This window comes from Colletotrichum destructivum, chromosome 5 (assembly GCF_034447905.1).
Source record: "Colletotrichum destructivum chromosome 5, complete sequence".
Classification (NCBI taxonomy): Eukaryota; Fungi; Ascomycota; class Sordariomycetes; order Glomerellales; family Glomerellaceae; genus Colletotrichum; species Colletotrichum destructivum.
In genome coordinates, this window is record NC_085900.1 from 3,861,494 (window position 1) to 3,886,419 (window position 24,926).

Sequence of the window (24,926 nt, forward strand, 5' to 3'; positions counted from 1 at the left end):
AGTATAGGAGATCACACCAACGTATATAGCGGTGACTCTCGTCTTCCAGAAGCCACTCCTTAAGACGCTGTTTCTAGGGGGTTAAAATAAGGCCTTTATAGTGCTTGTCTTTCTGCAGCGTAAGGGGCAGGGTATCAGAGCAGGCCCGTTAGACCTGTCAATACAAAAAGGGCGTATTTTTAACGATTTCTTCATACGTCCAGTTAAGGTACTTTCAGAAGGCTTAGATCTCAATTCGCTGCTCCTTTGTAAGGTCAGTACTCCGTTGCTTTGTAGGTGTAGAAGGTGGAGGGGTTATAATTAGATTTAATGGAGGAGGTGTATTTGCCATAGTAATTAGAGGCTGGTGATAATTATCGTGGTGTTGAGGCGAAAAGGCAGGCGAAAAGGCAGGCGAAAGGGCAGGCGAAAGGGCAGGCAGGCTGGCTGGGCGAAAAGTGGCAATGAGGCATAACCTGTATCGTCATTGATTTTACTGTTAGTATCTATACTTAAATTAGTATGAGAAAACAGTATTATAAAAGGTATTGGCTCTTGCCCTCTAAAAGTGGGGGATTTCACTGCACTAACGTCTGGCATCCCTGTGGAGGTGTACATTGACGTCCGGCTAAATACCTTTCCACCAACGCCCTTCAACCAACCCAACCCCCATTGCTTACCTCCATCTCATTTTCTTTCGGAGACTTTCCAGCCCAAGATCGGCGAGTGCCGGCCTTTCGGGCCATCGCAGGCGAGCGGGTTTGCGGGGAAGAAGACCTTCCCCGCAAACCTCCTCGTCATCTGGTGCGTCCTTCCATAGGACGCGCCAGATATCATCCCACCGGTCCCTGTGCGGGGGAGGGGTGTCGAACAACATGCACGATGAAGAACGTCGGCGAGTGCTTCTACTGTAAGTGATCTCCACGGCTGCTCTTTGGCTAAATTGGAGCATGCGGTCGGAAGTTTGGCGGACTTGTCATTGGCGGGAATGGAACGAGATCGCGAGTGAGGAGGCCCCGGGTAATGAGACTGGAGCTTGGCGATGAATCGACACATTCTGGAAGAGGAGGGGATGATGCCTCAGATTTTCCATGCGTGGTCGTTATATCAATGGTATGTTGTTCATTGCGGTTTGTGGACCTCATTCTCACCGGATAGATGTCCGATATCATCGCGTCCGGCCTGTACATATTTCACGGATCCGAAGGAACCCCCCCTCTCCCGACCCCTTTCGTCACCAGGATAAAAAGACATCACGAAAAAGAGGATCGAAGAAAGGGATGCCACGCTACGTTTCTGTAATGACTCGGGCCAGCTCCTGTCTCACTCTGCTGCTCGCGGTCATCCCGGCTCTCGGGGCCGGTGCGGCAACAAACGTTACATGCGCCAAGTGCGACGACGTAGCCCACGGCTTCGCCTCTCTCAACGGCGGCACGACCGGCGGCAAGGGCGGCCGAATCGTCACGGCGACCTCGCACGCGGAACTGGTGGCGTACGCCAACGCGACGGAGCCGCTGATCATCCGCGTCGAGGGCGAGCTCACCTCGGAGCCGAGGGGGTACGAGATCCCCATCAGGAGCAACAAGACCATCATCGGGGTCGGCGCCGGCGCCAAGATCCTCGGCGGCGGGTTCGGCATCACCAACCAGAGCAACATCATCCTCAGGAACCTGCAGGTCAGCGACACGTACATCCCCGAGGACTACAACGGCAAGTCGGAAGATTGGGATGGCATACAGGTCGATAAAGGGACCAACCTCTGGATCGACCATGTCACTGTAAGGCTCCCCTCCCCCCTCCCCCTAGCCTTGGTCTGTTGCTATTTTTATCCCCTCTCTTTGTGGAGGGGGAAGAGAGGGGGGGGGGGGGGGGGTTGACATATCCCTCGGATCCCGGGTCTTGTCTGGCTGGCGGCTACTGACAGCAAGACTAGTTCGCCCGCATGGCCGACGGCCTCATGGACCTCCGCAGAGACACGGACTACGTCACGGTGTCCAACTGCCTCTTCTCGTCGCACAACAAGGCGTTCGGGATCGGCTGGACGCCCAACGTCATCTCCAAGATGACCATCAACGACAACTTCTTCAACTCGACGAACCAGCGGAACCCGTCGGCGGACAACCTGCTCATGTGCCACATGTACAACAACTACTTCCTCAACGTCACGTCGTACGGCAACTACGCGCGCGGCCACACGGCGCTGCTGGTCGAGACGAGCTACTTCGAGCGGGTCAACGACCCAGTCGTCGCGGGCCCGAACGCGACGATCCGCAGCAACTGGCTCAAGTTCAAGGACTGCACCGGCGAGACGCACCTGGACGTCGACGGCAGCGCGGTGTTCAACGCGACGGACTACTATTCGTATTCGCTCAAGGACCCGTACGACTTGCCGACCACGATTCCCCCGTTTGTAGGGCCTCGGCCGGATATTGGCATCTGAGCGGTGGATTCATGCATGATGAAGTAGGTTGCGTGGAACTCTTCATAACACAGCGGGAACCGAGTGAATCCAGTAGTGGTAGATTAAAACAGTAATTAATTGCCTGCATCCATTCCATTCATAATCAAGAGTGCTTGAATGCCATCTTTACTTGGCCAAGGCGAACTGTCGAATTAGTATAAACTTGAGTTACCCCGGTGCATCCATCCACCTCCAAAGAATGAATGACTCGATACAAAAAGATGGTGCGGACCAGGAAAAAAGAAAAAGAAAAGGAAACTTAGTAAAAAGGCAAAAGATTTAATCGTCGCCCACAGGATTCGAACCTGCGCGTCCGAAGACACTGGCTATCGGCTCTCCGGGAGATGATCCCAAACTAGCAGGCCAGCCCATTAACCACTCTGGCAAGGCGACTATTGTTGGAGATAGAGAACAATAAGTGGATTATATACCATGCACGCAAGGATCCTGAGAACATGATTTGATCCACCCCCAAAATGTCGTTTTGAGAGACATGCAGGGGGCGGGGCATAACATGTCTGCACAGCAAGCCTGCACAAATCGAATGCCGAATTCATGACGGTAGCTTGAAGACCCAAGGCAATCAGATAGTGAGTGATAAAGGGACAAGCGGCGTAAAGCAGGTGTTCCGTCTGAACCGGCGAGCATCGTTAGCAGTTTCTCTAGCCCAGCCAGCCGGCCAGCCCCCTACAACGCGGAATGATATCATAAACTCACTCAATCAACTCTCGTTTGCTTTGGTGTCCAATCGATGGGTTGGGCTTAGTTAGCGCTGGAACGTTACTGCGAGGAACACACAACATTTCCCTTAGAGTTGGTTGATCACTGTCGTGTGCCCCATTACGACAACTCGTGTGGCGTAACTAAGTCACGACGATTTCCCCTCTGACAATACGAGCTTCCGTCGCGTCCAGCACGGTTTCTATTGATAATGATCGGCCAGATCGGCACAGAAGTTGGCCAAGGTTTGATTAGTGCCCAGCGCGGCCTCGCCCTGCGATCTCCATCTTCCCCATATCATCCCGCAAAGAAATTCCCCGGCACGCCGTTGCCGATTCTTCCCCCCCTTTGCGATTCATGCGCAGATGTTGGCCGGCCCCGACAAGCCGGGCTAAGCCCAGCCAGCGGTCACTGCTAAGAATAGGTAAAAATAGGTTGACTGCCCCAGCCTAACTTTCGACTCTGGTAAAAACTCTCCCTAAGTATGGATACACAGCCCGGGATGGCGCCATCGGCCGCAAAGCCCACCTCAGCTAGACCCTAGGCCGGCTGCTGTCGGGGTCGGCTGGCACGGCGGAGGCGGGTTTCCAAACGATGTCATGTCATGTCATGTCATGCCCAGATGATCCGCGGCTACGGAGATATTCGAGTTTTTCGGCTCCCTGACGTCCGGTCGTGCGAAAGTAAACACAGGGGGATACCCGGCCGGGGTGTGGACATTGATGTTCATTTGATGTTTTGATGGAAACTGATATTTAAAAACATCGGACAAACCCGCACCTCCCCTGAATCAAATCACCTCTTCCTGGACTCACACTCAGTAAACACAGAACACACACATCGACACCTTGGAATCAGTCTCGCGCAAATCTCACTCAACCCACAGCCATACATCACAATCGAACCCATCGCCATACAAAAAAAACAAAAAACAGGAAAAACAAAATGCAGATCCGCGCTTCCATCGCTGCCGCCGCCGGCCTGTTCGCCCTGGCCAACGCCCGCATCTACGGCATTGCCTTCCCAGAGACCGTCAAGGCCGGCGACGAGGTCAAGGCCGTCATCACGACGGAGAACTACATCCAGGCCGTTCAGGACATCGCCATCGCCTTCGGCATCGCCACCGAGGCCTCCGCCTACCCCAAGACCCTCGGCAACGTCCTGGGCTCGTTCTACCTGGGACCTGGTAAGCAGCCTCCCTCCCCCCGAACCGACCCAGATGAAGTTCCAAAGTCTCTTGTTCGGAATGCTGATTGCCGCCGCGCGCAGAGGAGTCCAACACGCTCGAGAACATCACCGAGACCGTGACCATCCCCGCCGGTCTTGCTCCCGGCCAGTACGTCGTCGCCGCCGCGCTGTACAGCCTGTACGGCGCCTCTTCTTCCCCCACACTGAGCCACTACAACGTCACCGTCACCGTTGGCAACGTGACCAGCGAGACGTATGTGGGCAGCCAGCGATAAAATGTGAATTTCTGGGTTGTGTTGAAACAAAGGTGTTCAAATGGCGTTCAATTTGTCTTGGTCTGGCCTGTTGCATCTTGGTGGGTTGGAAAGAGGTTTCGCAAACTAGGTTAATAAGTTAGACATACACACACAATCCCTTCCGATCCTCTCAGTTGGGTCTTGGTTCCCGAAATGGTGGTTGTAGTAAGATATCTTCGTTCACACTGAGATGCGGTAAACTTTCTGCGAGACAGGTTTCGCTTGCCTATGCTGCTGGCTTCAATTGTGAAGATGGCTCGTATATTGTAAGCAGCAGAAGTCCCGATAAAGATGTGTATTGGGCGCTGTGGCCGCCAGTCCGAGGTTTTGTACATCGAAACCTGTACGGCTTGAAGCCGGTAAAGCATCTGAAACAGATATGTTGTTCCTACGGATAAGCACCAACCAGACAGTAACAATACCAGGCTTGTTACTTGTCTAGTCTTTCTTATATGTTGACATAGCTTAGGCAGATAGGAGACACTTGCTAATCTGAGGCCGTGATTCATCTGTCATTAAGCTTACTTTAAGCTTACCCTTGAGCCAGACGCCAAATGAACTTGTTCCTTGGTCTCGTGTCCCATGCTGGCAATGATCGTCAATGACCGGCAAGAGCGTTCAAGCAATGGATTCCGTATGACTGTGGATTGAAAGACGATCTCCGGACAACCAAGGGGCCCAATCAGTCGAGAAACTCCAACTGCCTAAGGTCTACCCACCTTATTTACGGTTACGGCTCGAGGCAGCGGACAACCAGCAAGCAAACTCTGGAGGTCTGCTAGCTTTAAGCCGCGGCGGATCGGTGAAAATGGACTGCTGTCTATCAGTTTGGTTCGTCTTGGATAAGGCAGGCAGCTGAGTCGGGGCCTTTTCTTCTTCTTCTTCTTCTGGACTCCGAGATCAGAGTGACCTGCCATTGCTGTCACTCAAAATGCCGCGCGAGGTTGCGCCTTTTACACGTACATACGATGACGAGCGGCGGTGGCCGGGTCGCTAGTTCGTCGAATGGGTGTCAAGCTCAACTCTAACCCGAAGGGGTTCCAGAATGTCATCGTAACTAGTCTGCATATCGAACGTGGTTATGGCTTGTAGTAGGTAGCTGGCACGTGAACGGACTGCACCACGGGCAAGTACACGACAGTACAGCGGCGGTGTCTTGGATTTAAGTTGATGCGTACACGTGAGATACTTATCTACGTCGCATTTTGCGAGTCAGACAGTTCCGCGGCCCATTGGAGCGGGAGTTATGACTCGAGAGGCCCGGGTCTGTATTTGTCGATGGCTGAGCATTCCGAAACCGAAAACGCGCTTGTTCAGATGATCCAGAGAGAGGCATGTCTTGGAGCTGAGGGTAGAAACACTTGAGACTTGATGACAACATCCAGGCCTAGAGTCTTGGTCACTTTTCACATTTCACATTTCACAATCCGGATCGGTGTGCTACAGAAGATCGTCACGGAGAGCATGCGCGCCGATGTGTCGGGATGGTTGGGCTGGAGCCTCTTCCCATTGGCGTCACTTCATTTCAGGACTCGACCTCGGATCGGAAAAGGATGGGGAAGCTCCATTCTTGGGACCCAGGCGGTTGGTTGAACTTTTCCCACTTTCCGTTGCCTCGCCTCATCCGAGCGAGTCCCGGGTTGGGACGAACCCATCCATCCATCCATCCATCCATCCATCCATCCATCAATGATGCCCACAAATCGGACCTAGTCCCGATTCCGAGGCCTCATCCCGGCCCCCGGAGTCGACGAATCGGACTACGCTCCGAGGGTTGAGTGATATTAGTCAATGAATCAATCAAAGAAAAACGATGAAGCAAGCAAACGGTCAATGGTGCCAATTTGCCACGAGAGCCAGCAAACGGCTAGTTCGTTAGCTTGGATCCTCCACAGACAAACAGCCCATTCCCCAACGCTCGAGCCCATCATCGTGTCGTCATGTCACAGTGAATGGCACATGCAGGGTTGCGCCGCGTCCTTTGGCCAGGCCAGTCATTTCCCAACTGGCAGGGGGGGGGGGGGGGGGGGGGTAGACGCCCCAGGCACTCTCGGAAGCCTTCAGGCTGCTGCTATCTGCAGACATCATTTTGCGGTGCGCAAGGTTACTTACTTCACTTGGATCTCAGAAGGATCGCGGGTATCGAATGAGACGTCATCGTGGTCAATGGGACATCTCGATGGAAAAAAGACTTGTTGGGAAAAGTCAAGCAAAGCGTCGAGCTTTGTCGCCCGGCAGGCATCGTCGGTTCTGGAGGAGTTGGGGGGTAAGATGGAAAGGGTGGAATCGGCGATTCAAGCAAGGGCTTGCAATGAGAAGACAAGAAACCTTGAGGAAACGTTGGAAAGCGACATGGGAAAGAAAGAAAAAAACGCAAATAAGACAAACTTCTTCCAGCCGCCGACGACCCAATCATGAACGCACTCTGCTCAAAAGTTACTGGTTGGCTGTTGACAGACAAGAACAAGGCATAGCATTCGAAGGGGGGGACAAACATCAAGGACACCCCTCGGTTATCGATGATCCTCGACCCATGCACGACGAGCACGGAGTTGGTGTGGGCGATTTAGGAACCATCTCCGATGAGCCCCCTGCCGCCTCTGGAGCCATGGTTCAAGAGTGAGAATTAACAAGCACAAGGGTAGCTCAGGACCGTGTGTAGCTAGTAACGATCAGTCTCTGTTGACTTGTCTCGAAGCAAGAAGCATGCATTGTTATGGCCTACTAGGAGCCATGATAATAATTCGCTCAAGATGAATATCACACGTAGACATCTGCAGCAGTTGAGACACAAAAGATTCTTTACCTCCATCACAATGTCACCTCGACCTCGCAAGCTGCCCCCTGCCGGACCCCAAACCAGGTCCCGGGACGCGGTCCGAGCACAAGCTAGCGAGGGGTCTTTTGGATCCTTGGATGGTGGCCGGTGGATGGATGTCTGGATCTTGTGGCCCTGTCGTCCCAACTTCAAATTCAAACCACTCGCAGCGGGGGGACATCTCAGAGCCAAAGTGCGAGAAAACTGGGCTCTGACGGGGGCTGGCCCTCTCCATCCTTCTCTCTCTCTCTCCCTCCCTCCCTTCCTCTCTCTGTGTGTGTTTTTGTATGTGGCGAGCATTCCCCTGCCTAGAGCCAAGAGCTGGAATCGTGTCGACATGGCCGAGAACGCGGGAACGCTCGAGCTTTGAATGTTGGTAGAAGAATATCACGTTTCTGTCCGGGTAGCGTGGGCAGATATCTTACCGCTCCCATCTTTCAAGAGACGCCGCCAGACGTCCTTTTCCATCCTGTCTGTCGTCTTAAAGCATCCCCCCTCCCCCCCTTTATCTGCCCCCGGAAACATCCACTCGTAAGGCCGCAAGGTGAGACACACACACACATAGCACATAGCAAGGTTTCACTTTCCGCTGGCAGAAAGTAAGAATTTCGTTTTCTTTTCTTTTCCTTTACCCTTTTCAGCCCCTACAAGGCAGTAGAGAGACAGGCGTGTGTGTGTCCAACTAGTCATGGCGGCCGTCTATGACGCCGATGACGACGCCGCAGCCTTCACCTCGTCCGGGAACGGCAATGCTTCAAAGGCTATTCTCCCCACAGGGTCCATGGACGACGACGAGCTGCTCTCGAGGGTCTTGCCGCGGGGAGACACGGCGGCCATCCAAGTGGCGCGTATGGCCATTGCACAGGAGTCGCAGTCCGAGTCCGACGACAGCGATGTAGAATACGCTCGACCCCACACCCGGCAGTCTCTTTCAGAGTCCAGCCTGTTGATGGGCCAGGGCGGCGGCGCCGTCGCAGCTGCTGCTGACCGCTTTGATGGTTTCCTCGATACGGCCTTAGAGAGGCACGAAAGGCATGGAAGGCATGAAAGGCATGAAAGGGCAGCCCCCCGTTCCGCACGAGAGAGCGTCGAGCTTAGTCGCCCTTCCCGCTCATTGTCTCGGGTCGACATGGTCCCCCAGGACTACTCCAATTCCCCTCGCCCTTACACCACCAGCAGGAATGACGACAGGGAGGGCGTGGCCGTTCCCGCTCGCCGTTCCTCCCGTCCCGATCCAGCCATCGACAGCCCCGATCGAACAGCAGCCAGGAGAAGGGGAAGCTCACGCCGCGACTATAACACGCCACAACGCCCGCCGCGTGCCGACGAGATCGAGGCCGCCAGACGGTTGCTGGCGCAGGTTTCCGAGGCCGAAGAACACTCGTACAGAGACGACGACAAAGGGGCAGAAGATTATCCCCCGAGGGTGCCTCGCTCCGCAACACCTCCGCCCATAGGAGGCCGACGCCGCAGGCTCATCCTTGTCGATTCGGACGAGGACGAGGACAACCGGGACGCCCACGGTGACGAGGACGACGAGGACGAGGAAGACGACGGCGTCACCGACCAGGAATACCACGGGTACCTCCACGAGCCCAGTCGCAGCAGCAGGAGGAGGAGGAGGAGGAGTGAGAACAGAGACATAGTAGCGACGCCCATCACCGTCATCCACAACCCCATCCAAGAAGACACGTCCGAGCCGCATCATCGGTACACGCCCGACCGTTCCGTCACGCCGAGGACGTCGTCCAGGCAGTCGTCGCAACCGCCGACACGATCGCGTGCGGCCGACGCCCTCGCCTCGCACAAGAAGGGGCTCCGGACGCCGGTTCTGGATCATAACCGTCTGTATCACGATGCTGAGCCGCCGCCGATCAGCCAACGACGACGACCACGCAACAACAGCAACGGCAGCACGAGCAACAAACTACGCGCCCGCAGGACGACGACGACAGCAGCAGCAGTGGCACCGGCAACAATAGCAACAACAGCGTATTACAGAGAGCGCCCAGGCATGGAGGAGGAGGTGATCCACGACTACAGCGTGAAGAATGGGCTGGGCGGCGGCGGCGGTGGCGGCGGGCCGCCGGCGATGCTGACGCCGGACTACAGGCCGGCGACGGCCGACGGGAGGAAGACGGCGATGAGCGACGACTCCTTTTCCATCTCGAGGCAGTCGACGTCGAAGCAAAGCGTCACGAGCAACGGGTCGTCGAGCCGCGGCGTCGACTTCTTCGGGCCGGGCATCTTCCAGGTCGTCCTGCACAACCCGACGACGGTGCACCAGCTGCTCAAGTTCGCCGAGGCCCGCTTCTGCAGCGAGAGCGTCGAGTTTCTGAAGAAGGTGAGCCGTTTTTCGTTGTACTAGCTGCCCGAGAACAGGAGTGAGAGTGAGAGTAAGAGTGAGAGACAGAGAAGGAGAGAAAAAAGAGACTAGGTCAAGTTAACCAATGTTGGACTTATGGCAGGTCGAACAGTATCAGACTGTCCTGAACGACCTCGCCGGCATCATGACGAGCATTCACAAGGACTTCCTCGCCGAGGACTCGACCAAGCAGATCAACGTCAACGGCGAGCTGCGCAAGTCGGTCCATGCCGAGATGAAGTCCCTCGTCACCAAGACGCTCCCGTCCATGGAGACGCTCTTCTCGGAGCTGCAGGAGAGCGTCGAGCAGGACGTCTTCCTCGACATCTACCCTCGCTTCGTCCGCTCTCAGATGGCCCTGAGCGCGACCAGGGCCTTGTCGTCGAACCGCCACACCTACCAGGGGCTCGGCGACTGCTTCTGCCTGACGAATCCCGGGTAAGGAGACACTCCCTTAACCCTCACCAAACCCTACCCCCGTCTCGGGAGGTCTATTCTCATGACTTTCTGAGCGAGTGAGTGAGTGACTGACTGACTGAACTCTTGTATCATCAACAGCCTGGCCGACAACCCGATCGTATTCGCCTCGGATGGCTTCGTCAAGGTCACCGGCTACACGCGCTCCGAGATCATCCCGCGAAACTGCAGATTCCTCCAGGGGCAACACACCGACCGGGTCCCCGTCCGCAGGCTCAAGACGGCCATCAACGAACGTAAGGAATCGGTTGAGTTGATTCTGAACTACAAGAAGAACGGCGACCCGTTCTGGAACCTGCTTTACGTTGGTGAGTCACCCTATATATATCCTCTTGAAGCCTCTTCACGAAACTCCCGCAGCTGCGTCGAGGAGTATTATCAATCAAGTCATGTTGTCATCCACGCAAATCCATGTAAACCTCAAAAAAGAAAATAAGAACCTTTCAAAAAAGCTAACCACGGCGCCGCTCGCTCAACAGCCCCTTTGTACAACGAAGCGGGGAAGCTGGCCTTCTTCATCGGCGGCCAGGTCAACTGCTCCACGACCATCCACAGCAACGCCGATGTCATGAGGGTCCTGTCCGTGTCCAACAACGACGATGTCCAGGACAAAGTCAAGGACAGCAAAGTCAAGGCGCCGCTGCCACTCCACCGAGCCTCGTCTGCGCCGTCGGCGCGCAAGGCCTTCCTGAAGGCCCTCGGTGTCAAGGTGGACGACGCCCACGCACTCACCACGTCGTCGGTCATCGACCCGGGCATGGAGAGCAAGCTGCTCCACCAGCTCGAGGGGAGAGACCTGAACACGCAGATGAAGGAATTTTACACTGCGTACTCCAAGGTATGTCGCACACACACACACACACACACACACCTACACACACACACCTACACACACACACCTACACACAAAACCACAATGGGGGAGATGGTGACTGTGACCATCAACCCATGATTAAATACCACCCTGATACTGACAACAATCTGATCTGAAATAACAGTACCTCGTCGTCAGCTACGACGCCTTCATCATCCGCTTCTACTCCGAGGGCGTCCTGGACATGCTCCACCCGGCCAACAACACCGTCGGCCTCGTGGCCGGGCAGGACGTCTTCCGCTTCCTCAAGCAGAACATGGTGAACCACCAGTCCGACTACAAGTCGCGCGTACGCAACGCCCTCCGCGCCGGCGGCCCCGTCAGCGTCGACGTGCGCCTGCAGACCCGCCGCAGCGCCCTGTTCCGCGGCGACGAGCGGTTCGTGACGCACTGGACGCCCCTGAAGGACGAGAAGTCGGCGGTGCGCTGGGTCGTCGTCACCATGTCGCCCGCCATCTCGTGATCGAGTTCGTTGATGATGAGGGGCAGGCAGTGTTGTACAATAAAGACGAGAGATGTAAAAGAGAAGGGGGAAAAGGGGGCGGGACAGGCGGGAGTTTGATAAATGATGAATTTTCTGCGAACCAAGTCAAAAGCAATACAAGAATACCCTTCTGTCTAAGGTCATCCATAGAAATCCTGCCTACCAAGCCAGGGTCAGCTAATAGCTTCGATGAGCCAGCCTAGTTCCCTTCGATCTCGCTTATCTCTTCGATTCAACCAACGGCCTCGCCCAGACAGAATAGCCTTTCTACATCGGGGTCAGAATTCCAGGGAAATGGCCACGGGTTTGAAGAATCCGCTCAGGATGGTCAGCCTCTCTCCTCCCAGAAGAGCAACAAGTCCAAGCAACCAAGCCCAGTGTAGCCCAGCCGAACTCCATCGAGCCTAGGCGCTCTCCCACGGGAATGTGAGACCATTCCTCCCTTCAATAGCGAGAGATCGGACAAGGACCCGAGCTCACTGCCCTGGCATTCCAGACGGCGTTTCCTCCCCGCGCCCTATACGTGCTAGGTCGAGCTGTCCGCCATAATTAACCTGCTGTGTTCCGTCCTCGTCTTCATGTGCTACTGCGAGCTTTTGGTCCAGCCGTTGCTATCATGCGTCAAGTACATGCCCCAATATACGACAAGATTCCTCAAGAGAGACGCCCAATAATAGCCTGGATCGTCATAAAACAAACAGCAAGGTAATCTCCTTTGCATACAACAAAACAACAAATTCATACCGCGTGTCCTTGATCTCCTCTTCAGCACAGACTTCTGACTCTCTTGTCTCGTCTCTCTCCCTCCCTTCCTCTCTCTCTTTCTATGTTTCTCTCTCCGCTCGCCTGCCAAGGCATGATAGGAACGACCGACGAGTTGCCTACGAGAAGATGCATGTGAGACGGCTGGCTATCGCCGCCGCCGCCTTGTTCGGAGGCATCGCCGGCGGTGCTCTTCTGCCCGCGGAAAATGCTCCACAGGTCTTGTGCTACACCTACCTATCGACGTACCTCGAGCTGGGGCCGGTTGGGACTGCCGGCTCGGCTCCGAGCGGCTCGACCGCCTCCACAACGACGATATCTCCATCAGTACCCACTGCTAGCACCTCCGGCTCCTTGTCGCCTTCTTCTGGTGGATCGTTCACGGCGTTGCCGACATCGGCCCCTACGACATCACTGGCTACGACTTCTACTCTCACGGCCTCAGCGCCCACAGCGTCAGCGCCCACGACGTCAAGTCCGAGCCCGACCACCAGCACGCTCGCCGTCCGGCAGGTGATCCTCCTCGTCGCCCCGGTCCCGGCCCCGGCCAGACGGGTGCGGAAGAGAGACGACCTCGGCGGCTTCGTGAGCACGGGGACCGACGAGAACCCGCAGGTCTGCAGCGTCGCAACCGTCTTCGTGCTTTCCGAAAACCAGGTCCTCGCCGGAGGCCAGCCCTTCTTCTACGCCGGCGAGCCCTTCAAGGCGCTCCGCAACGGCGGGACCCCGCCGCCCGGCGCCGTCACGACGACGTTCGGGCCGGGCGCCGACGGAGTCCTGCGGTTCACGAGCCCGGCCATTCCAAACGGGGGAGCGAGCTTCTGCCAGGACCCCGCCAACGGCCAAGTCTACGTCACCTTCACGTCGAGCCCGCTGGGCTGCGTACCGGTTGTGATCCTCGCCTATGGAGGTAAGTGGCAACGAGTTATATACGTCGAATGCTGGTCCTGTACAATCAATCACCCACAGATGCTGATCTCTTGTCGACAGTTGAGCAATGCCAAAACGGACGGGTTGTGAACCCTATCCCTTTCAGCTCCAGCACCACCGCGTCAACCCAAGCCTCCGTCAGCTCCAGCAGCGTCCAGACCAGCCGCCTCCCATTGTCCCTCCCACCTCGAGCTCTGCTCCGAGCTCAGGACCGCCGCCTCCTCCCCCGACTACGAGCAGTGTCCCCCCAACCAGCCTCACGACATCCACCTCCCAGTCTTTCTCCTTCTTCCCCAACACCACCATACAAACGACTTCTTCGTCATCGACGCCGTCGACTGCCCAAACAACCTCACAGACGACCACGTCGACATCATCATCTACAGTGTCAACTACCTTGACTACAACTCTTTCTTCCTCTAGTACATCTACATCTACAATAGAGTCAACTACAACAGCAACAACGACATCAACACTAACTACTACTACATCTACAACTACACCTACAACAACAACAACAACATCTACTACAACAACCTCAACCGCAGAGTCAACTACAACAACAACAACAGCAACAACAACAACAACAACCACAGAGTCCACCACAACCACAACCACAAGCACGACCACAGAGTCCACTACAACCACAACCACTACTGCAGCCTCCACAGCTTGCATTTCAACACAGCGGCCAAGTTTAGTGCTACCAACCCCAACACCAATCACATTGAACCCGCCTCCTGGTGGCGACCCGTACGATGATGGCACCGCGCAAATCAACCTGCCGTTCCTGGTGAGCGTGTACGGCAACAGTCTAACGTCCGTGTTTGTGGAGGTGAACGGTCTCATAACAAACACCCCGTCAAATTTCTACGGTGTCGGGTCAATACCCTCCACCGACTTTTCACCCATCACCATTGCGGCGTACTACGCAGACTTTATCATCCTCCCCGCACAAGGCCAGGGCATCTGGTATGAGATCCGCGTCTCCCCCCGCGGCGGCCGAGAGGTCACGTTCGAATTCCTCCTCACGCGGTTTGCGGGAGGACTCTCGTCAACATACTACCACTTTACGGTCACGTTGTATGAGAATTTCCCAAACATACACAACATCAAGTACTACCAAACTCCACGCAAAGGGTCGGACGCGGTTATCGGCGTTCAAAACAGGATAGGATCGTCTAAATACGTAGCATTCTCATCCAACCAGGCAACGGTTCCGGATGGCACTTTTGTCGAATCCGACACGAGCTCTCTGCCCGGGAGCTTCATTACGGGCAGTTTTCCCTTGAGCTGTTGAGGGACTGGAAGCGTTTCGTTTTGAAGGGCTCCTTGATTTGTTAGAAACGGTTCGAACTAATGATTTGCCTGCTGTTACGTCAGACTGATGCTCCGCGGTCAGCTTTTATAGTTAGTACAAAATGAAAATTTCTTCAATTACAATGTTCACTCCTATGGGGTGTGCAGAGGTGATATAATATGGGTTCGAAGTCGGTGCCTTGTTTGTTGCACTCAAATGAGGGCATCGAGTATATCGTGAGAGTCATTCCTGGTTCTCTCTGTCATGCCCCAGAAACTCCGAGGTAACCTAACAACACTAAGTCCATCAACTCCATAGGAAAATATAACCTGAAGAATTCTTCAGCTTCTGACTCTCGGCCGAGCAGCAAGCCTCGCAGGAAGGGGAACAACGATGTGCTGGCAGCGTTCCATCCCATTATCCTTCACTTAGGAGGCCACTGACCGCCTCAAAGGGCGGGAGGAGAGAGACTAAACACGCGTCCCATCAAGTTCAGAGATAGAGAACCACACATCACGTCGACACACTAGTATCATATCCATTGTGCGGTAATCTGGCCGTCAAAGACACGAACCGGAGGCCGCTGCAGCGCTCATCTATCATAATCAACGTAAGGGCGGCCACGATACTGGTCCATCACCGGAGGGTTCAAGACGTAGCAGCTGACACACACCAGGCGCGCTGCCTAGCTAGAGAGCCCCCCCCAGAGCAGTACATCATCGGAACAGAACATCGTGGTTCACGCTTTCAAGCTTTGTTGACACAAGTTGAGTCTGTACTGTCCCTACAAGTGAGACGGCCAGGACGAGCTGCGCAGCGAGGGACCTGGCAACATCTAGCCGAAGCAAGGAGTTACCTGATGCCTCCTTTGCGTCCCGTAAGCTGCACCGTGCCGGAAGGGTGATGAGGCAAGGGTGGGTGCCGTTCGGCCCGCTGAGACTGAAGCGATCGAGGACGACGGGGACCAGCGAGCGTTTGTGTTCCGAGTCCCTGTGGTCTGAAACGCTTTGCCTGAATAGGGAGAGGACATCGACCTCGGTGCAGTCCGCATCTGCGGTGCCGACTTTGACGGCAACATACTTGGACAAGTTCTCGTCGACGGCAAGCCAGGCGGTTGAGAACGTGCCATGGCCGAGCTTGTGCACGACTCGGTATCGCTCGTTCAGTCGGTCGTCGATGTGGATTGGGTGATAGCCGCCCGGTCGATAGTCGCCGAGATGCTCCACCCCGTCAACGTATCCGTACTCGACCGGCGGCGCTGGTTCGGACACGGCCGAGTAGTGGCACTGAAAGAGGCGGGATGGTATGCGCAGTAGGTGAGGGAAAGTCGCAGAGCAAACCCTCGGCAGCGGGAGAGTGTGACGCGAGCTCAGCTGCAAAGCACGAGATGAGAGCATTGCGATTTGGATACGGGATGGCGCTCGGGGTGGTCGCTGTGAAGCTGGGTGGCGCTCATTATCTGGCGGTTGAAGATGTGTTGCAGACGAGATTCCTGGGTCAGTCATGCCGAGGCGGGTGTGTTTTGTCGTGCCTCCAACGAGCAGGCGGTGAGGCGTGACATTGGTTCCTCGAGGGACACGGCCTTCTGCATATCTTTGTTGTCTTGATGCAACCATTCTTCTCGGACTAACATATGATATCCAGGATTGAAAGCGTGGGTTGATAGTTGCTGATATGGAAAGATCTCATATTCCTTATATCCTACAATTCTTATATGAGAAAGAATGAATACTATTACCTTGTTGAGACCACGCTAACATTGGGTATCTAGACATGAGAATGAGGCAAAGGTGCGTGTTGAATTCATACCCGATGGATTCATGTGGTACCTAACGAGTAGCCGGTGGCCAATACCAAAGTAGCCACTAAGATGGATGACCGAGAAAGGTCGGTCCAAAGGCAAGTCGTCGGTCAATGACTCCCCGATCTCACTGCTGACGTAGCCCATGATGTCCGTTAGATACTGGCCAGGGTGCTCATCGCGTGCCCTCTTTCAATAGTCTCAAACTGTTCCAATCCCAGAATACCGATTCGTTCACAAACATGTTTCTGGGAATCATGCATTGTCAACGCAGTCACCTTCGAGTACAACCACGTCGCCAGCAACCGTGTCCAAAACTCGTGTCGTACTGGCACACAAGGCAGTGTAACAACCGGCGACTTGGTTGGTTCGGGGATCTGACAGAGGTGCTTGATACAACTCGCCCAGTACACGGTCAGTGGTCATTGAATTGGAAGTTGCTCGATACAGTGTCTGTCAGCCCAGGAGTCTTTAGATCCAATCCCTTAAGGCTGCACTTTGAGACTATGTTTACCATTAGCTGGTATGCATGCAAGTGAGCCAAACAGACCAAGACACCACCATACAGAAGGCCAGCAAACTAAAGAGCCTTTAGTGTCAACAATTTCATTGTTCATCACAATGTGCACCATCGGAAGTAGGGCGTGTTGGCGATACCTGAGCTGGATGCTTCTTCCCATCAGACATCTATCCGAAGAAGCTTGCCCGAGACAGGAACAATTACCATGGGATCAGATTGAAGTTTCGGGACTTTGTCTTTATAAGAGAAGTATTGAGAACCCCTCAGCCGAGCTGAAATGTTGAAAAATCCATCAACATCAAATGCTGATCGTAACGTAACGCACGCTGATAACTGCAGTGGGCTTGGTTGATTCCCTGCTCCAGTCAATGATTCATGGGCCGCGACTACGCTAACCCTAATCGGCTGGACGGGGATCCTCCCCTACAGCTACAGTCGTCTGTCTCCCAGATGCTGAAGTGTGTGTTCTAAAACCGAGGAAACCAAAAACCCACCTCTCAACTTGACTCATACAAAACCTGCGTTGTTTACTTGGCGCTCCTTTTGACAAACTCAAAGACGGCCGCAACGTTTGCACGCAATGGCCGCCATGGAGAACGGATTGCCCCAGGGCGCCACCACCGGCAAACCTGTTCTCTTCTTGTGAGTTGTGGAGGCGTCTCTGGTCCTGGCAGGAAACCGGGGAATTCTTCACCGATCAATCACCCTGCTAACCTTGCCACAGCGATATTGACAATTGCCTCTACTCAAGGAGTGAGTCACCACCAACCAGCCACCAGCAGCCTCTTCCCCCCGGGAGGGGGGGATGGGGGGATGTTGGATTAGATTCAAAAGAGACTCACTCACACCCCAAAAACCGTCACAAGGCCACAAGATCCACGATCTCATGGCCAAGCTCATCGACCAGTACTTCGTGACGCACCTCTCGCTGCCCGAGGACGAGGCGGCGAGGCTGACGAGGGAGTACTACAAGAGCTACGGGCTCGCCATCGAGGGGCTCGTCCGCCACCACCGCATCGACCCGCTCGACTACAACGCCAAGGTGGACGACGCCCTGCCGCTGGAGGGGATCCTGCGGCCCGACCCCGAGCTGCGCCGGCTGCTGGAGGACCTCGACCGGAGCAAGGTGCGGGTCCGGCTGTTCACCAACGCCTACGTCAACCACGGCCGGCGCGTCGTGCGGCTGCTGGGCGTCGACGACCTGTTCGAGGGCCTCACGTACTGCGACTACGCCCAGTACCCGTTCGTGTGTAAGCCGGCGCCCGAGATGTTCCGCAAGGCCATGGACGAGGCGGGCGTCGAGAGGGCCGAGGACTGTTTCTTCGTCGGTGAGTTCCGGTCAGTCCGGTCAGTCCGGGGGATGCTGTGGTCTTCTCAGTTTTTCCTTTTTGATTTTCTTTCCATCTTTGTTAGTCTTTCTTCGCGAGGACAGTCGGCTAATTTCTTTCCGTCATCTTCCCACTGCCATCAGACGACTCGTACGACAACTGCAAGAGCGCCGCGGAACTGGGCTGGACGGCGGCGCACCTGGTGGAGGACGGGCTGCCTGTGCCCGAGAGCAAGGCGTCGCAGTTCCAGATCCGCCATCTGCGGGAGCTGCGCGACGTGTATCCGCAGTTTTTCAAATCGACCAACGCCGAGGCTTGAAACCTGGACGGAAAACAAAAAAAAAGGTAGCAGGCTGGGTTCACCCGGGTATGAACGCGGCATATGGATGGTCGACACAGGGGCCGGGCGAGCGTCGAGACGGATGTTTAGTCGTTAAAAGATAGCATCAGAGCACCGCTAGAAACTAGACGCAAGACGGCATCAGTATAAACTGGGGGGTCGATTTTGTAAGTAAGGACTATCCGTAGAAAAGAAAGCCTTTCGTGCGAGGTCAGAACCACACACTCTCTCTCTTTTTGGATTCTTTGTTTTCTTTCCCCCCCATTCCTTGAAAACACCCAATCTTGTACTTGAACAACACCAGTTCGCGTGCAGTTGTCCTGTGTCGTGTAAGATGTCATTCAGTTGTCGAGTGGCAGGATAGTCCGAGTAGCAGGAGTCTGTAGAAATTACAACGACTTCATATCATTATATATTCAAAACCCTTCAGACGGCAATGGACCCTCTTTTAGGTCTGCCCCGGGCTCATAAATAGGCCCTTTCAACGCATGGTTTTTAGCTCGTGCTTGTGCTTTAGTCTCGGTGTAATCAATGACTCGTGACGCCAGAGCACACAATGCAAACAGAACCTTGATAACGTGGTCCTCACAACAGACCCAAAGCCACACAGGCCGGGCAGAACAGAACGGGTTGCTTCTCGTCTGTACAGTAGTTGATTACGATAATAGTGTGCGCGCGCCGGAAAATATTCCGACGGCCGCCGCCTTTCAGCCACTCGGCATATCAGGGTTTGTCAGGCCGCCGCCCCCCGTCGAGCCAGACATGTCTTAGAACCCCCTCATCTCATCTCACCTCACATCCCAATCCCATCTCATCTCTCGTCTCTCGTCTCTCGCCGACGCCGTCCTCGGGACGTGCCACACAAACCATCTCCGCTCGGCCCTTATCCTGCGGAGGTCTCCACCCCGCAGATCGAGACCGACAACCTCCCCCTTCCCTCTCTCTCCCCTTTCCCCCCGACGACGACGACGACGACGATAGTATCTGTAAGGCCCCCCGTTCATCGTTGCCCACTTCCGGCGTGGATAGTATCGACGACGACGGCCACGGCCACGGCCACGACCTCTCCCGGGCCCTTGGGACCCCTTTCCACTCGCCCCCCATCCCCCTTCCCCTTCCCCACCGTGTCTCTCACTCACTCAAGTCTCCTTCATTCACCTGCAGCGGTATTCGCTCAGCAGCCGATGAAAGGGACCCCCCCCCCTCCCCACCCCAGTCGAGTACCCTGACGCGGCACACGTCAGCCAGCTTTACCCGCTGCGCCTCGCCGAAAAGGACGACTCGGCACTTCTTAACTTGGAATCATCGTCCCCTTAACCCCCCTCTCCATGCCCCTAGGGCCCCAGGCACGCCATGTCCCAGAAACCGACAAGCTTCGCGTGTGACCGATGCAGGGCAGGGAAGCGAAAAGTAAGGTTCCCACTGAGTCTGCTGGCTGTTGACGGCTCGACTACCTACCGACCTACCTACCTCTAAACCCCATGGGGAGACCGGGTACAGGGACGGGGACGGGGCTGGGGCTACCGGGCTCCTGGGCTACTGCTTAGTCCCGGTTCCCGATCCCCGTTCCCGTTGCCTGTTCCTGTTCCTGTTCAACGTTCCTGTCCCCTCCCGTCATACTGCACCTGTGGCTGGCTAACCGGTGTTCCTGTCGGCAGTGCGACGCGGCTCGCCCTGCATGCTCGTTGTGCAGCCGGCAGAATAGGGAATGCGTCTACACCGAGCAACGCCCCAGGAAGTGTGTCATCATCCCACTCCCGGCAGCTAGCTAGCTAGATTACAGTACTTGTGACTAACGACGGTGATCTTATCTTCCCCCCCCCCCAGGCGGAAGTACTGGGACGAAGACTATGTCAGGGCCCTCGAGGCACAGGTCCAGTCTCTGCTCTTGGCCCTGGAAAAGCAGGGTGCCGAGAGCGAGCCGTCGCCGGCGGCGCTGTCTCTGAGTGACCGAGCGTCTCAGTCAGTAGAGCCCGATGCCGGTCTCGGGGAAGATGTCGCCGGAGATGATGCCGTAGACGAAGAAGATGAAGGTGAAGCAGAAGAAGAGAACTTTGGCGGTGTCAACGGCGGCGGTAAACCCCCCAGCACCACCACCAGCAATGTCTTTTCCCTCGAAGACGGCCGTGCCGCCACCAGCAAGGGCCCCGGGGCGACGACGACTACGACGACGACGACACAGGAGAGATCCCAAGCGGCCATGGAGGAGCTGTGCGTGATGCTCTGGCGGACCAACGTCGGCGACGGCGTGACCATCATCGACGACCCGAAGACGGGGTCCCGCTACTCGGTCGACCCGGTCCTCCAACAGCCGGCGCCGGCGCCGTCGCAGCCGCAGTCGCAGTCGCAGCCGCCCCCGGCGCACCACCGGGTGGCGGTGGTCACGCCGCCGGAGCAGATCCTCGCGTACTGCCGCCAGCAGGGCCTCGTGCACGAGATGGCGGACCTGTTCCTGGCCAACATCAACCGCGAGCACCAGTTCACGCCGTACACCACGACGGCCGACTTCCTGCCCGGGTACCCCTACCAGGCGCCGGACGAGGCCTTTTTGCACAGCGCCATCATCGCCGCGGGCACGGCCTTCTCGTCCCGGCCCGACGCCCGGGTCGTCGGCGACGCCTTCGCCGAGTTCGCCGAGGGCCTCGTGCTGACGTGCTGCCGGCAGAACCCGACGGTCCGGGTCATCCAGGGCCTCTCCATGATGTCGTGGCGCTCGCTCGCGCTGGGCCGCGACCACTTTGGCTGGATGTTCATCTCCATGGCCGCCGGCATGTGCGTCCACCTGCGGCTGCACGTGCTGGCCCTCGACGAGTGCACGGCGAGGCAGCTCGAGGCCACGGAGCAGGAGGTCCGCACGTTCTGGATGTTCTACATCATCGACCGCACCGCCATCTCCATCCTCGGCCGCAACTGCGCGCTGCCCTGGCGCCGCGTCAACGTGCCCAGCTTCGACACCACGTTCGAGAGCTCGACGGCCGACCTGGCCCAGGTCTCGTTCGCCTGGCAGTGTAGGCTGTGGTATCTCCAGGATCAGTACATGGACCAGGTGTAAGTCTCGCCCGGGATATCTCGGTGGACATGGACTCTACTTTACTCCTTCTCTCCCCTTCCCCTCTTCCCCCCTTCGAATCAGTAATATTGCACCTTCAACTAACTCATACATCTTTTCTCTCCCCCCCTTACAGCTTCTCGACAACCTTTGAATCCCTTCCGATCCCGCAGCAGGTCCGGGTCCTCGTCGCGAGCCAGGACGCCCTCAGCACCTTCTTCCGCTCCCGCGACGACCGCCTCCATCTCTCGGGCGACTCGACGCCCAAGCCCGTCCTGCAGTTCCACCTGGCGTACCAGATGACGATCCTCATCACGATGCCGCCCTTCCTGCGCATCTTTGCCGCCATCTCCCAGACACCGCCGGCGGGGGGCAGCAGCGGCAGTAGTAGTAACAGTAACAACAACAGTAACATCAACAGTAACATCAACAACAACAACAACAACACCACCAGCACCGCCGAACACCAACACCAACAGCATCACCCTCAAAACTCCGAGTTCATGCTCCTCGTCCTTCGCTCCCTCACCGCCGCCGCCACCGCGACCTCCCGCCTCGCGCGCACCTACCGCCGCGCCCACGGCTTCGACACGCCGCCGAACCCGGTCATCATCCACCACCTCCTCAGCGCCGCCATCGTCCACCTCATGAACGCCACGAGCTGGACGCCCGCCCTGCGCCACCAGAGCACCTACTGGCTCCGCCAGTGCCTCGAGCTCCTGCGCGAGCTGCAGACGCCCTGGCCCGTCCGCGCCATCAAGAGCATCAAGATCATCCGCGTGCTGGCCCAGCGCTGGGGCGTCGTGAGGGCGCTGCCGCTGGAGTTTAGCTACCAGGTCGAACCACCGCCGGCACCACTGCCACCAGCAGCAGCAGCGATGGATCCAGAGGCTCACGACGACTACGGCGTGGAGGCTATGAGGAGGAGTGGAGTGGGGGCGGGAGGAGGAGGAGGAGGAGGAGGAGCCCTCGGGCTGGGTCAGGGGGCAGTTGACCAGGTCCAGCTCGAGTATGAGTGGGACGGGTACGCGACCGGAGGAGGTGCGGTAGATGCGCCGGCCATGGACCTCGGCGCGCTGGGCGTCGAGTCCTTTGCGTCGATGGGAGCCCTCGACATGTCCGCCTTGGGCGGAGAACGTGCCAACGCCGTCGGCGGCGCCATCGACTTCCTCCAGGCGTTCCAGGGTCTGACGGACTGCGACAACTTCAACTGGCTATCAACCAACAATAACAACGGGCTGTAAGGAGAAGGGGAATATTGAGAAGAAGAACAAAACAAACAGGGGGGAGGGGCGAGGGCGTGTTCCTGGAAACAAGGGATGGAGTTTTTGTGGTTTCTTTTGCCCAAATACCACATTGGAAAACTAGCTTACTAGTTAGTTGTTTTGTAGTCGTTGTAGTCACTCAACAGATCGCCGAGTCCGTGAATCATGAGAAAACACTTTCAGCGTCAATATCCGATCTGGAGAATCATCGAATCATCCAGTACATCATGACATATGCCTTCCCTGCCTGCCCGCCCACAATGCACACACAATGCACACACAACCACTCAAAGACCCAGAACCACTTCCTCCTCCCTTGGCTCCTTCGCGGCCTCCCCCTCCGGCCTCACCGGTACTTTGATCTCCCTGTCGGCGACGAGCCGCAGCAGGTCCGGCCTGCTGTAGTGACCGGTGCAATCGGCAAACATCTTAGCCCGGTGGATGGCGTCCATGTCGAGGTCGGCGTAGATGATGGCCTCGGTCGTCTCGTCCACGGGCTCCGTCAGCCGCCGGCCGTCCGGGCCGAAGACGGCCGAGGTGCCGCCGCCGGGCGCGCACATGATGGCGCCGCCGGAGCTGTTGTGCGTGTCGACGCCCCGTTGGGATATCAAGGCCGTGCTGTGGAGGACGAAGGCGCTGGCCTCGATCGCGTACGTCCGAGAGAGCGTTTGGCAGCCTGTTGTTCATGTCTCATGGTTAGCTTATAACGCCCGCGCGTATTTGGTCGGGATTTCGGAATTTCGGAACATCAAGTCAACACCAACCTTCCGCGCTCATCGACCACATATCCGGACCGTCGCCGGAATGCGGCGTGACGCTCGGCCACGCCGCCACGTGGATGTCCTCCCTCTGCGAGATGGTGTTGTACTTGAGCAGCGGCTGGATGTGCTCCCAGCACGCCAGAGAGCCGACCCGCGCGAAGGACAGGTCGCCCACGCTCTTCAGGCAGTGGCCCGACGCGTCGCCGAAGACGGTGCGCTCCATGTGCGTGGGCTTCATCTTGCGGCGGTGCACCTTCAGCTCCCCGTCCTGTCCGATGAGCGCCTGCGCGATGAAGAGGGAGTTGTTGTCGTTCTCGGAGAAGCCGAGCGAGACGGCCACGTTGTTGGCCCTCGCGCACGCCCGGATGGCGGCCATCTCGGGCGAGTCGAGCCGCAGCGAGTTCTGCATGTAGCGGACGTTGAGGTCGAAGTCGATGAGCCGGCTCCAGATCCACAGCGGGTATCCGGGGATCCAGCACTCGGGGAACGCGATCAGCTGCGCGCCGTTGGACGCCGCCTCGGTGATGAGGGCGCTCGTCTTCTCGACGGCGGCCGGCAGGTCGATCCACGCGGGCTCCGCCTGGGTTACGGCCACCTTGACGCTCCGGGGTGACATGTCTACCTACACAGCTTAAACAGTTACTGGACGAGGTATTCGGTTGTGGGGGGATGAAAAAGATCAAAGATCAAAGTGATGAAGGACAGAGTTTTGAAACCCGAGACACGCGAAGAAATAAGATGAGAGAGTCTCTGCAGGTCCAATACAAGATTCAGGCTCATCTGATATCGGTCGATTCCCCCTCTTCTCTCCTCCCCTCCCCTTCACACTCCTTCCAGGATTTATATAAGAATTCCTGTGAGGCCCCCCTGCTTGTTGTCGGCCTGTCTGTCGGCCAATGTCTAGTGTGCAGTGATACAAGGTAGTTCCCAACCAAGATAACGCCAAGAGGGGGGGGACCCCATCCAAGTTCGTCCTGTTCATGCAGAGCAGCTTCGGTCAAACTGATAAGGGAGAATGCGGGGTAAAAGGATATGCTAGGCTCCCATGGCGGGTTTGCTGTTGAAGAGTCCGTTTCTCGGGGCCGGTTGATACTAGGGGAGGGGGTTGAATGCATGCCTCTCTCTCTCTCTCTGCCCAGCCTCCGGGGACGCCGCGGCACCTCTCCCCCGGACGCGGACTACAAACCTCCGCAACGATACTTGGTTAC

General features: G+C 56.6%; 8 protein-coding genes across 8 annotated transcripts; 6 read left to right on the forward strand and 2 right to left on the reverse strand.

Annotated features, from left to right (window-relative positions):
• Positions 1 to 1,280: 1,280 nt before the first annotated feature.
• On the forward strand, positions 1,281 to 2,419 carry CDEST_08716 (Putative pectate lyase, pectin lyase/virulence factor; the record flags this gene model as incomplete). The annotated part of the gene is made up of 2 exons (XM_062924875.1): positions 1,281 to 1,757; positions 1,913 to 2,419. The coding sequence occupies 2 exons, from the start codon at positions 1,281 to 1,283 to the stop codon at positions 2,417 to 2,419; spliced, it is 984 nt and encodes a 327-aa protein (XP_062780926.1).
• Positions 2,420 to 3,949: 1,530 nt separating this feature from the next.
• CDEST_08717 (Necrosis-inducing secreted protein 1) lies at positions 3,950 to 5,138 on the forward strand. Its single transcript, XM_062924876.1, has 2 exons — positions 3,950 to 4,346; positions 4,430 to 5,138. Exons 1-2 carry the CDS (start codon positions 4,106 to 4,108, stop codon positions 4,621 to 4,623), a joined length of 435 nt encoding a protein of 144 aa, XP_062780927.1. The 5' UTR covers positions 3,950 to 4,105; the 3' UTR covers positions 4,624 to 5,138.
• A 2,544-nt stretch (positions 5,139 to 7,682) lies between these two features.
• Positions 7,683 to 11,790, forward strand: CDEST_08718 (Putative PAS domain, RGS domain, PAS domain superfamily, RGS domain superfamily, RGS, subdomain 2). The gene is made up of 5 exons (XM_062924877.1): positions 7,683 to 9,806; positions 9,931 to 10,265; positions 10,386 to 10,612; positions 10,784 to 11,142; positions 11,303 to 11,790. The coding sequence occupies exons 1-5, from the start codon at positions 8,151 to 8,153 to the stop codon at positions 11,639 to 11,641; spliced, it is 2,916 nt and encodes a 971-aa protein (XP_062780928.1). The 5' UTR covers positions 7,683 to 8,150; the 3' UTR covers positions 11,642 to 11,790.
• Positions 11,791 to 12,553: 763 nt separating this feature from the next.
• On the forward strand, positions 12,554 to 14,654 carry CDEST_08719 (uncharacterized protein; the record flags this gene model as incomplete). The annotated part of the gene is made up of 4 exons (XM_062924878.1): positions 12,554 to 13,334; positions 13,415 to 13,491; positions 13,778 to 14,107; positions 14,190 to 14,654. The coding sequence occupies 4 exons, from the start codon at positions 12,554 to 12,556 to the stop codon at positions 14,652 to 14,654; spliced, it is 1,653 nt and encodes a 550-aa protein (XP_062780929.1).
• Positions 14,655 to 15,370: 716 nt separating this feature from the next.
• CDEST_08720 (Putative kinase-like domain superfamily, kinase, ATP binding protein) lies at positions 15,371 to 16,051 on the reverse strand (the record flags this gene model as incomplete). The annotated part of the gene is made up of 1 exon (XM_062924879.1): positions 15,371 to 16,051. The coding sequence occupies one exon, from the start codon at positions 16,049 to 16,051 to the stop codon at positions 15,371 to 15,373; it is 681 nt and encodes a 226-aa protein (XP_062780930.1).
• Positions 16,052 to 17,463: 1,412 nt separating this feature from the next.
• CDEST_08721 (Putative HAD superfamily, haloacid dehalogenase-like hydrolase) lies at positions 17,464 to 18,868 on the forward strand. Its single transcript, XM_062924880.1, has 4 exons — positions 17,464 to 17,617; positions 17,700 to 17,728; positions 17,842 to 18,303; positions 18,447 to 18,868. The coding sequence occupies exons 1-4, from the start codon at positions 17,556 to 17,558 to the stop codon at positions 18,620 to 18,622; spliced, it is 729 nt and encodes a 242-aa protein (XP_062780931.1). The 5' UTR covers positions 17,464 to 17,555; the 3' UTR covers positions 18,623 to 18,868.
• A 580-nt stretch (positions 18,869 to 19,448) lies between these two features.
• CDEST_08722 (uncharacterized protein) lies at positions 19,449 to 22,937 on the forward strand. The gene is made up of 4 exons (XM_062924881.1): positions 19,449 to 20,053; positions 20,302 to 20,381; positions 20,471 to 21,691; positions 21,829 to 22,937. The coding sequence occupies exons 1-4, from the start codon at positions 19,997 to 19,999 to the stop codon at positions 22,934 to 22,936; spliced, it is 2,466 nt and encodes an 821-aa protein (XP_062780932.1). The 5' UTR covers positions 19,449 to 19,996; the 3' UTR covers position 22,937.
• Positions 22,652 to 24,508, reverse strand: CDEST_08723 (Putative nitrilase/cyanide hydratase, carbon-nitrogen hydrolase). Its single transcript, XM_062924882.1, has 2 exons — positions 23,722 to 24,508; positions 22,652 to 23,633 (listed from the first exon to the last, which is right to left on the reverse strand). The coding sequence occupies exons 1-2, from the start codon at positions 24,332 to 24,334 to the stop codon at positions 23,245 to 23,247; spliced, it is 1,002 nt and encodes a 333-aa protein (XP_062780933.1). The 5' UTR covers positions 24,335 to 24,508; the 3' UTR covers positions 22,652 to 23,244.
• Between the last annotated feature and the right edge of the window lie 418 nt (positions 24,509 to 24,926).